The sequence below is a fragment of the Garra rufa genome, chromosome 25 (assembly GCF_049309525.1).
Source record: "Garra rufa chromosome 25, GarRuf1.0, whole genome shotgun sequence".
Classification (NCBI taxonomy): Eukaryota; Metazoa; Chordata; class Actinopteri; order Cypriniformes; family Cyprinidae; genus Garra; species Garra rufa.
The window spans coordinates 8501030-8513809 of record NC_133385.1 but is presented as its reverse complement, the minus strand read 5'-3'; the positions used below and the strand labels follow the sequence as shown (position 1 = coordinate 8513809).

The window sequence follows — 12780 nt, the reverse complement described above, 5'->3', positions numbered from 1 at the left end:
TTCAGTATCTTCACCCGTATACTGAGTCCAGTAAGGTCTGCGTTGCTTGGAACGGGAGGTAGATCCAGTCGGACATCCATATCTGCTGTTCTGGAGTGCTGTAGGGCGCCAAACAGTGATAGTCGGGTCTCTCTCTCAAACCTCTCCTCGGTTTCCTGTCTGCGTCCCAGTCCGGTGCCAGGTGGAGCATCCATGATGCTCAGGGTCCTGCAGACACCCTCAAACACACCCCATTCCTCCCCACAAATCAAAGACCACGCCCTCTCCTCCAGCCTCTGCATGTCCTGGCTCAGGTACCCGCCTAACGGGGGTCTGCGCTGAACGGGCCGCTCTCGCCGCATGTAATCACGACTGAAAGATAGAGGAGGTGGTGCCACAGACCCGGCAAGCTGCACCAGGAGTTCCAGGACAGACTCAAGTTCGGAGAGTCCCGAAGTGTCTGCTTTGTCCCGTAGCTGACCCAGGAGATCCTCCAACCTCTCCGCTTCCTCACTGCAACTGGATACACGCAGGTCGAATGAGATCATCAGTATTTTATTATGGGCGGGTGTGTTCGCCAGGGCGTTCGGAGGGGCTTTGGGCGACCCGTCCTGGAAAAGTCCAGCGAGGAGGGCGCCGTACGCACGCTTGCGCAGGATCCGTCGCGCAGACTCCCGGGACACTGCGCCTGGAGCGCAACGTTTCCATGATAACCCGGAAATGCTGCAGTCACAGAGTACACCCAGGAGTCCTGTGATGCTGTCGCTGTGGCAACTGGACATCTTAGCGAGAGTGCGTGATCATGACGCAGCGAGACCTGTGTGAAACAAACAACATTTATGCCATGAAAACATGAAATTCATACTAGGGCTGTGCAATTAATTGAAATTCGATTTCTGCTTTAAACGATCATGAAAATGCAGTAATCGAGATGAAACGATTATTGCGCCCCCTTTCCAGTGGTGCGCTTTCGCTCCTCCATAAAAGCCTAATTTCACATGCAAATCAGCAAAATCATGTAAAGTGACTTTTCATAAAACGGGACGTGCTTGATTTATTAATGTTTCTTTAATGTTGTGTTTTCAATAGTGCGTAAGAAAACTTGCGCAGTTCTGTGTATGCGCTCAGAGAGGGAGCAGAACATGGACATGTAAAGTTATCTTTTAGCTAAACGGTCAAATACATTCAAAAATATTCCAAAATGAGGCGCTTGGTGATTATTCATGTAAACCCTTGTCAGTTATGTCTTAAAAGATCATAAACAATTGAGAATGTAAATATGTGTAACAGTACATTACATCCGCGTGGCACTTAAAGCGGCAACACATAATATTCCTTCTGCCGTCTCTCTGTGCTTAATATTAATAAAACATAAAAATACAAAGGGGAAAATCACTCACTGCTCTTGAATGAAGGACTTTTGTTGTTTTAATAAGAAACAAAGTATATATATATATATATATATATATATATATATATACACACACACACACACACACTCACACACACATACATATATGTATGTATATGTATGAATGTGTTTTATTTTTTATTTTTAAGCACTGCTTTTTTATTTGTATTTTTTTTTCTGCTGTATTGCTGTCTTTAAATAAATCACTAAAGTTTTGGACCCAGTCATAACCGTGATTACAATATTGACCAAAATAATCATAATTATGATTTTTGCCAAAATCGAGCAGCCCTGATTCGTACAATAATTCAATGATATATACACAGTAACAATCGTCCGTAATTAAATAAATCAAGTATCTCTGAGCTTTTGAAGGGTATAAATAGTATTTTGTGTATCTTATCATTCTATATAAATATCTGGGCCATTTTGTTCAGTAATGACTGTCACTACCCAAACAGTCATGACCAAAAGATTTGGTGAAGTTTCAGCAGTGACATCTTTGTTTTTGGGTGTTATCCCATAAAATTGTCACTACTGAAACACGTGGTGAAGTTTCAGTAGTGACATCTTTATAGTTTTGGGTGTTATTCCATAAAATTTTCACTACCGAAACAGTCATGACCAAAACATTTGGTGAACTTTCAGTAGTGACATTTTTTTTTTTGGGGGGGGGGGGGCATTTCAGTAGTTTCAGTAGTGACATCTTTTAAATTTTTTTGGTGCATGTTATCCCATAAAGACTACCGAAACAGTCATGACCCAAATATTTGGTGAAATTTCATCAATGTTTTTTGGGTATTGTCCCATAAAATTGTCACTACTGAAACATGTGGTGAAGTTTCAGTAACGACATCTTTGTTTTCTGGGGTGTTATCCCATCCAATTGTCACTACTGAAACAGTCATGACCCAAATATTTAGTGAAGTTTCAGTAGTGACATCTTTGTTTTTTTGGGGGTGATGTCCCATAAAATTGTCCCTACTGAAACAGTCACGACCAAGACATTTGGTTATGTTTCAGTAACGACATCTTTGTTTTTTTGGGTGTTATTGCATGGAATTGTCACTACAGAAACATTTGGTGCAGTTTCAGTAGTGACCTCTCTGTTTTTTGGGTGTTATCCCATTAAATTGTCACTACTGAAACATGTGATGTAGTTTCAGTAGTGACATCTTCATTTTTTGGGGTGTTATCTGATTAAATTGTCACTACCGAAACAGTCATGACCCAAATATTCGGTGGAGTTGCAGTAATGACATCTTTGTTTTTTGGGGTGTTATTCCATAAAATTGTCACTACTGAAACAGTCATGACCCAAATATTTAGTGAAGTTTCAGTAGTGACATCTTTGTTTTTTTGGGGGTGATGTCCCATAAAATTGTCCCTACTGAAACAGTCACGACCAAAACATTTGGTTATGTTTCAGTAACGACATCTTTGTTTTTTTGGGTGTTATTGCATGAAATTGTCACTACAGAAACATTTGGTGCAGTTTCAGTAGTGACCTCTCTGTTTTTTGGGTGTTATCCCATTAAATTGTCACTACTGAAACATGTGATGTAGTTTCAGTAGTGACATCTTCATTTTTTGGGGTGTTATCTGATTAAATTGTCACTACTGAAACACGTGGTGAAGTTTCAGTAGTGACATCTTTATAGTTTTGGGTGTTATCCCATAAAATTTTCACTACCGAAACAGTCATGACCAAAACATTTGGTGAAGTTTCAGTAGGGACATCTTTATTTATTTTTTTTTGGGGGGGGGGGGGGGTGTAATTGCATGAAATTGTCACTACCAAGACATTTGGTGCAGTTTCAGTAGTGACATCTTTGTTTGTTTTTTAGGTGTTATCCCATTAAATTGTCACTACCGAAACATTTGGTGCTGTTTCAGTAGTGACATCTTTATAGTTTTGGGTGTTATTCCATAAAATTGTCACTACCGAAACAGTCATGACCAAAACATTTCAGTAGTTTCAGTAGTGACATCTTTTAAATTTTTTTGGTGCATGTTATCCCATAAAGACTACCGAAACAGTCATAACCCAAATATTTGGTGAAATTTCATCAATGTTTTTTGGGTGTTGTCCCATAAAATTGTCACTACTGAAACATGTGGTGAAGTTTCAGTAACGACATCTTTGTTTTTTGGGGTGTTATCCCATCAAATTGTCACTACTGAAACAGTCATGACCCAAATATTTAGTGAAGTTTCAGTAGTGACATCTTTGTTTTTTTGGGGGTGATGTCCCATAAAATAGTCCCTACTGAAACAGTCACGACCAAAATATTTGGTTATGTTTCAGTAACGACATCTTTGTTTTTTTGGGTGTTATTGCATGAAATTGTCACTACTGAAACATGTGGTGGAGTTTCAGTAACGACATCTTTGTTTTTTGGGGTGTTATCCCATCAAATTGTCACTACTGAAACAGTCATGACCCAAATATTTAGTGAAGTTTCAGTAGTGACATCTTTGTTTTTTTGGGGGGTGATGTCCCATAAAATTGTCCCTACTGAAACAGTCACGACCAAGACATTTGGTTATGTTTCAGTAACGACATCTTTGTTTTTTTTAGGTGTTATCCCATTAAATTGTCACTACTGAAACATGTGGTGTAGTTTCAGTAGTGACATCTTTTAAAATTTTTTGGTCCGTGTTATCCCATAAAAACTACCGAAACAGTCATGACCCAAATATTTGGTGAAATTTCTGAAATTTCATCCATGTTTTTTGGGTGTTGTCCCATAAAATTGTCACTACTGAAACATGTGGTGGAGTTTCAGTAATGACATCTTTGTTTTATGGGGTGTTATCCCATCAAATTGTCACTACTGAAACAGTCATGACCCAAATATTTAGTGAAGTTTCAGTAGTGACATCTTTGTTTTTTTGGGGGTGATGTCCCATAAAATTGTCCCTACTGAAACAGTCACGACCAAAACATTTGGTTATGTTTCAGTAACGACATCTTTGTTTTTTTGGGTGTTATTGCATGAAATTGTCACTACAGAAACATTTGGTGCAGTTTCAGTAGTGACCTCTCTGTTTTTTGGGTGTTATCCCATTAAATTGTCACTACTGAAACATGTGATGTAGTTTCAGTAGTGACATCTTCATTTTTTGGGGTGTTATCTGATTAAATTGTCACTACCGAAACAGTCATGACCCAAATATTCGGTGGAGTTGCAGTAATGACATCTTTGTTTTTTGGGGTGTTATTCCATAAAATTGTCACTACTGAAACAGTCATGACCCAAATATTTAGTGAAGTTTCAGTAGTGACATCTTTGTTTTTTTGGGGGTGATGTCCCATAAAACTGTCCCTACTGAAACAGTCACGACCAAGACATTTGGTTATGTTTCAGTAACGACATCTTTGGTTTTTTTGGGTGTTATTGCATGAAATTGTCACTACAGAAACATTTGGTGCAGTTTCAGTAGTGACCTCTCTGTTTTTTGGGTGTTATCCCATTAAATTGTCACTACTGAAACATGTGATGTAGTTTCAGTAGTGACATCTTCATTTTTTGGGGTGTTATCTGATTAAATTGTCACTACTGAAACAGTCATGACCCAAATATTCGGTGGAGTTGCAGTAATGACATCTTTGTTTTTTGGGGTGTTATCCCATAAAATTGTCACTACTGAAACAGTCATGACCCAAATATTTAGTGAAGTTTAAGTAGTGACATCTTTGTTTTGTTTTTTTGGGATGATGTCCAATAAAATTGTCCCAACTGAAACAGTCACGACTGAAACATTTGGTTAAATTTCAGTTATGACATCTTAGTTTTTTTTTTTTTTTTAGGTGTTATCCCATGAAATTGTCACTACAGAAACATTTGGTGCCGTTTCAGTAGTGACATCTTCATTTTTTGGGTGTTATCCCATGAAATTGTCACTAGCGAAACAATGACGTTTCGGTAGTGACGAGGACATAAACTAAATTTTAGTATAGTAATGCACTTTTTTGTATTTTAGTATGTTTAAGGAGTGTTGTAGTAAGTGGGCTAAAATTATGCCATGTGATGAATCATGGGATGTTTTGTCAAAAAATAAAAGTACACTGAATAATCAACTAAGATGCTATGATCTTAAATGTTAAAAGGTCAATATAACCCTTCTTATTAAATTATATAAGTCATTAGTGTGTTTTGGTAGTGACAAATTTTGAGAGAGGACAAACATTCCAAAACTTAGTGGAAACACAACATGAGAATTAACTGCACAATTACGTTACTAGAAATGATATGGATATTACACAATTTCCACAAATACAATTGTTTTGTTTCCAACTTGGACCAATTCTTATACGACTAATATCTTATATGTATGAATATTAAAGGTTTATAACACTCACAACTGCGTCATGTAGCAGACAAACACATTTTATTTGCCGTATTTTTGACTGAAGGTAGCAAACAAACACAACATGCAGAGTACAAACGCCGTCACTCTCACATATGCGTGTCTAAGATCATTTACTCACGTTTAAATTCGAGCGCAAACTGTCCGAGCTGCAAATGTTTATTCCGCACCAGGAAATTATTATTCGCAATCAAACAAAATAAAAATTTGAAACGCATAAACACACACACAAGCTAACCTTCCTTAACCGCCGCGCTGCATTCTGAAATCCCGCCCTCCCTGTACTCTCATTGGATGATGCGTAAGCGATCGAACACTCATTGGCTAATCGAGAAACACGTGCCCGCTCTCTCAGTCATTTCATTGGATCAACCTTGACATTCGCAGGCTGTATTATGACTTACACATTCCCGGATGCTGAGAGCGTCCACTAGCGGCGTCGCCGCGAATATCGCCAATATTTATGCTTTTTCAGGCAATCCATAAATGTATGAATGTATGTTTACATTTTTTGTATGTGATACGCATTCTTTAACTATTAATATTTTATTTCTTATTAGACTACATTCCCTCAAGGTGACTCCAGATATTGCTGACAGTGCATACTTACTACTTACATACTTTTTTGAGTAGGCTACACTAAATTTTTGATTCTCCCCATAGGCTACAAGTCAAGCCATTAATTATTTATGAATATTGTAGTATTGTTTTGGTTAATGGCTCTGAATGCATTAGCAATAACACAGTTAAATGAACTTTTACATTTACATGCAGATGCAGTTGGTCTCCTTTCTGGTTCATTTCGCCCGAAGTGAAAAACAGAGCTAGGAGTGAACTTTCTAACAAGCTGGAGAGAAGTAGTCCTGAACGCGAGGAACAACAACCCCATTCAGGTTCCAACTCTCCCTCTGGCTCCTGTGAGATATGCAGATGCTTTGAACACGTCCACAAGCTACAGCTGTTTGTGGTCAAGTACTACATTATTAATCATGACCATTTCTTTTTTCGCTTTCTGAGCTTTTCTTGCACCACAGCCGAGGGAGAATCCTTGAGTGTGTGCGGGTGTGAGAGCTTGTGTCTCCCTTTAAGGTAAAGCAGAAGAAATCTCATTAATATCTGAGGGTGAGACACCACTGCAGGTGAATACAAACACAAACACCTGCCAGAGTGGGCTTTCCTTGAGTGATGGCTCTCACAGCGAGAATGAAAGGGCCAGATCTTCTTATTTTCCCAGCATGTGGAAAATCTGAGCTGTTTTTTGAGGCTGAGGCCCGGTTGCATGGAATCGTGAGTAAGTTAATTCAGCGCCCATGCAGGGGGGGCCGCACGGTTTGATCGGATTAATTCGGTTATAGAATCATGGGTAGCAGAAGCTCTTATAAAAGAGAGAGTCTCACACACACAGACTGGCTCTTCCCTGCGTTTAACTAGAAGACAGGAACTCATATAATGCTTATTACTGGGACTTTATGAATTTGCATAAGTCAAGAGGTATAAAAGGTGAAGGGTTTATATTTAAACTGTCTTTATCTTATATGAAATCTAATAAGAGAGGTGAGATTACATTTGTGTCTGCAATGTAAATCGTGAGGAGACTTTTGATAATCTGATTGAAATGTTTTAGTTTGGCGTCAACTTTTTAGGTCCATTTTTGGTGGACTCAGGACTTCTTTCTCCACTGCTCCCTGTCACAAAATGTAATGAGTGATGCTCTCATTTTTTTTTCTTCAACAACCAATTGATTGTTAAAAGGATAGTTCACCCCAAAATGAGAATTCAGTCATTATTTATTCACCCTCAAGTTGTTTGAGACCAGTTTCTATTGAGCACAAACATACTTAACATATTTAAAAAAATGTTGATAACCATACAGTTGATGCTACAGAAAAAATAAGTCAATGGCTACCGTCAACAGTGTTGAGAAGGTTACTTTGTAAATGTAATAGGTTACAGATTACAAGTTACTCTATTTAAAATGTAATAAGTAGTGTAACTATTTCAATTATTTTATTAATGTAACTGATTACATTTGATTATGTTACAGATTACAAGTTACCCTATTTAAAATGTATTAAAGTAATGTAACTGATTACATTTGATTACTTTTTAGGTAACAAATTATGAGTTACCCTATTTAAAATAAGTAGAGTAACTTTCAATTACTATATTAAAAGTAATGTAACTGATTACATGTGATTACTTTTTAGGTTACATATTACAAGTTACCCTATTTGAAATGTATTTAAGTAATGTAACTGATTACATTTGATTACGTTTTAGGTTACATATTACAAGTTAACCTATTTAAAATGTAATAAGTAGTGTAGCTATTTCAGTTACTTTATTGAAGCAATGAAACAGATTACTTTTCAGGTTACAGATTACAAGTTACCCTATTTAAAATGAGTTAAGTAATGTAACTATTTCAATTACTTTAATGTAACTGATTACTTTTGATTACTTTTTAGGTTACATATTACAAGTTACCCTATTTAAAATTGAATATGTAGTGTAACTATTTCAATTACTTTATTCATGTAACTGATTACATTTAATTACTTTTTAGGTTACAGATTACAATGTAATAAGTAGTGTAGCTATTTCAGTAACTTTATTGAAGCAATGTAACAGATTACTTTTCAGGTTACAGATTACAAGTTTCCCCTATTTAAAATGAGCTAAGTAGTGTAACTATTTCAATTACTTTAATGTAACTGATTACTTTTGATTACTTTTTTGGTTACAGAATCCAAGTTACCCTATTTAAAATGTTACAGCAAGTATAACTATTTCAGTTACTTAGTTAAAGTAATGTAACAAATTACTTTTTAGGTTACAGATTACAAGTTACCCTATTTAAAATGTAATAAGCAGTGTAACTATTTCAGTTACTTTATTAATGTAACTGATTACATTTGATTACTTTTTTGATTACAGATTAAAAGTTATCCTATTTAAAATGTATTAAAGTAATGTAACATATTACATTTGATTACTTTTTAGGATACAGATTACAAGTTACCCTATTTAAAATGTTACAGCAAGTATAACTATTTCAGTTAATTTGTTAAAGTAATGTAATGGATTACTTTTCAGGTTACAGATTACAAGTTACCCTACTTAAAGTAAGTCGTGTAACTATTTCAATTACTTTAATGTAACTGATTACATTTGATTACTTTTTAGGTAACAGATTACAAGTTACCCTACTTAAAATGTATTAAAGTAATGTAACAGATTACATTTGATTACTTTTTAGGTTACATTTTAAATAGGCAAATTAACCTATTTAAAATGTATTAAAGTAATGTAACTGATTACATTTGATTACTTTTTAGGATACAGATTACAAGTTACCCTATTTAAAATGTATTAAAGTAATGTAACTGATTACATTTGATTACTTTTTAGGTAACAGATTACAAGTTACCCTACTTAAAATGTATTAAAGTAATGTAACAGATTACATTTGATTACTTTTTAGGTTACATTTTAAATAGGCAAATTAACCTATTTAAAATGTATTAAAGTAATGTAACTGATTACATTTGATTACTTTTTAGGATACAGATTACAAGTTACCCTATTTAAAATGTATTAAAGTAATGTAACTGATTACATTTGATTACTTTTTAGGTAACAGATTACAAGTTACCCTATTTAAAATGTATTAAAGTAATGTAACTGATTACATTTGATTACTTTTTAGGATACAGATTACAAGTTACCCTATTTAAAATGTATTAAAGTAATGTAACTGATTACATTTGATTACTTTTTAGGTAACAGATTACAAGTTACCCTATTTAAAATGTATTAAAGTAATGTAACTGATTACATTTGATTACTTTTTAGGTTACAGATTGCAAGTTACCCTATTTAAAATGTATTAAAGTAATGTAACTGATTACATTTGATTACTTTTTAGGATACAGATTACAAGTTACCCTATTTAAAATGTTACAGCAAGTATAACTATTTCAGTTACTTTGTTAAAGTAATGTAATGGATTACTTTTCAGGTTAGAGATTACAAGTTACCCTACTTAAAATAAGGTAAGTTGTGTAACTATTTCAATTACTTTAATGTAACTGATTACATTTGATTACTTTTTAGGATAAATATTACAAGTTACCCTATTTAAAATGTATTAAAGTAATGTAACTGATTACATTTGATTACTTTTTAGGTTACATTTTAAATAGGCAAGTTACCCTATTTAAAATGTATTAAAGTAATGTAACTGATTACATTTGATTACTTTTTAGGATACAGATTACAAGTTACCCTATTTAAAATGTATTAAAGTAATGTAACAGATTACATTTGATTACTTTTTAGGATACAGATTACAAGTTACCCTATTTAAAATGTATTAAAGTAATGTAACTGATTACATTTGATTACTTTTTAGGATACAGATTACAAGTTACCCTATTTAAAATGTATTAAAGTAATGTAACAGATTACATTTAATTACTTTTTAGGTTAAAGATTACAAGTTACCCTATTTAAAATATTACAGCAAGTATACCTATTTCAGTTACTTTGTTAAAGTAATGTAACGGATTACTTTTCATGTTACAGATTACAAGTTACCCTACTTAAAATGAGGTAAGTAGTTTAACTATTTCAATTACTTTAATGTAACTGATTACATTTGATTACTTTTTTGGTTACAGATTACAAGTTACCCTATTTAAAATGTATTAAAGTAATGTAACGGATTACTTTTCAGGTTACAGATTACAAGTTACCCTACTTAAAATGAGGTAAGTAGTTTAACTATTTCAATTACTTTAATGTAACTGATTACATTTGATTACTTTTTAGGATACAGATTACAAGTTACCCTATTTAAAATGTTACAGCAAGTATAACTATTTCAGTTACTTTGTTAAAGTAATGTAATGGATTACTTTTCAGGTTACAGATTACAAATTACCCTACTTAAAATAAGGTAAGTCGTGTAACTATTTCAATTACTTTAATGTAACTGATTACATTTGACTTTTTAGGTTACGGATTACAAATTACCCTATTTAAAATGTATTAAAGTAATGTAACAGATTACATTTAATTACTTTTTAGGTTACAGTTTACAAGTTACCCTATTTAAAAAGTAAAAAGTGGTGTAGCTATTTTAGTTACTTTAATGTAACTGATTACATTTGATTACTTTTTAGGTTACAGATTACAAGTTACCCTATTTACAATGTAATAAGTAGTGTAACTATTTCAGTTACTTTATTAATGTAACTGATTCCTTTTGATTAGTTTTGTTTTTAGATTACACATTACAAGTTACCATATTTAAAATGTTACAGCATGCATAACTATTTCAGTTACTTTGTTAAAGTAATGTAATGGATTACTTTTCAGGTTACAGATTACAAGTTACCCTACTTAAAATAAGGTAAGTCGTGTAACTATTTCAATTACTTTAATGTAACTGATTACATTTGACTTTTTAGGTTACAGATAACAAATTACCCTATTTAAAAAGTAAAAAGTGGTGTAGCTATTTTAGTTACTTTTTTGATGTAATTGATTACATTTGATTACTTGTAATAAGTAGTGTAACTATTTCAGTTACTTTATTAATGTAACTGATTCCTTTTGATTAGTTTTGTTTTTAGATTACACATTACAAGTTCCCCCATTTAAAATGTAATAAGTAGTGTAACTATATCAGTTACTTTAATAAAGTAGTTATCCATTTTCAAACATTTAAACCAGGCAGGGTTAACCTTACAGTAGTACTCAACACTAATTACTGTCAGACTTTTCAAAATCCTTTGTCACTTGAAGATAGTAGATTGATCATTCCAAGGTCAAATACAGATTTAAAATCTTAACAACAAATAGTAAATATTAATACAAGAAATATTAAGATGTAACCCGCTTTGGAAACATTTTCATAACTGCAATTTAATTTAAAAAAAATTCTCAAACACTTTTTTAATATTTTTATTCTGTGGCAGAAATAAGCTTTCATAGTTTTTAGCCACAAAGCAGCCAAAAGTCATTCATTTTCAAAAGCAGTTGCTGATTTAAGCGACTGTGACTGCTTTATGCAAATCTAGATTTTTCTATCTTTTGTTATTGCTGTCAAAGTCTGTCTGTGCATGCTATCAAACTTGCTTGTTAGAATCAAATTAAATCAAGCAGATGTTCAGGATATGTAACACAACTCCATCCTCAAAAAACATGACCAAAACTATGCAAAAATAGGATAAAGAGGGTTTGTGTGGTAAATGATTGGCTGCTAAGACCATGTGATCATTAATATATATTTAATGGCATTTCATAAAAATGATTTTGCTTAAGAATAACAAACAAAGTTACACAGTTCTGGAAGTGTATTGTGTCCTCACCTGATATAAAAGACAAAATCTCATTCTCGAACCTTCTTCCTGCTGCTCCGCTCTCCTTTAAAGACTGTGCTGACACCAAAATGACAGTAAAACCATGTAACTCTCGTCATTAAAGGTCACACATTATGTCTTTACAGCACCTGATTCATTAGAGACCCTCCAGATCAGGAGCCAGAAAAGAGGCGAAACCCAACACTTGAGAAATGGACGTGTATATTTATTCATATAAGGATCAGACGGCATGTTGGACCTGTGGCGGCACAGTTCACACATACGACATCAGTCCTCCGAGAGAAGAGCACTCGCAGTCCTCCGCAATCCCACAACGCTCTGCTCTCGGCACATTCACAAGTGAAAGGGAAAGAAAAAAAAAACATGTCGACAGCAACAAACAAGTTTTCTCAGAGCATAACGCACAGGAGAACAGTGTAGACAGATTTGCATTTTAATACAAAGGCATATATTTTCTTTAGGACATAAAATATTAACTGCACAGCAGTAAGAAAAGGTCGTGTACAGATTGTTTGTTCATACACACCATTGAAACACAATTTCGGGTCGGTACAATAATAAAAACATTTGTGCTAATCAATAATTCGTTTTGCATAAAGACGAAACGTAATGGCAGCTGTCCAGAGG

General features: G+C 34.0%; 1 protein-coding gene across 1 annotated transcript in view; it reads right to left on the bottom strand.

Annotated features, from left to right (window-relative positions):
• Positions 1–6018, bottom strand: part of tubgcp6 (tubulin gamma complex component 6) — a 44407-nt gene extending 38389 nt beyond the window's left edge. Inside the window, exons 1-2 of the mRNA XM_073831522.1 lie at positions 5886–6018; positions 15–796 (exon numbers count right to left, since the gene is read on the bottom strand). Of these exons, the coding sequence (XP_073687623.1) occupies positions 15–761 (747 nt within the window). The 5' untranslated portion in view covers positions 762–796; positions 5886–6018. The remainder of the gene's footprint in view (positions 1–14; positions 797–5885) is intronic.
• Positions 6019–12780: the final 6762 nt, after the last annotated feature.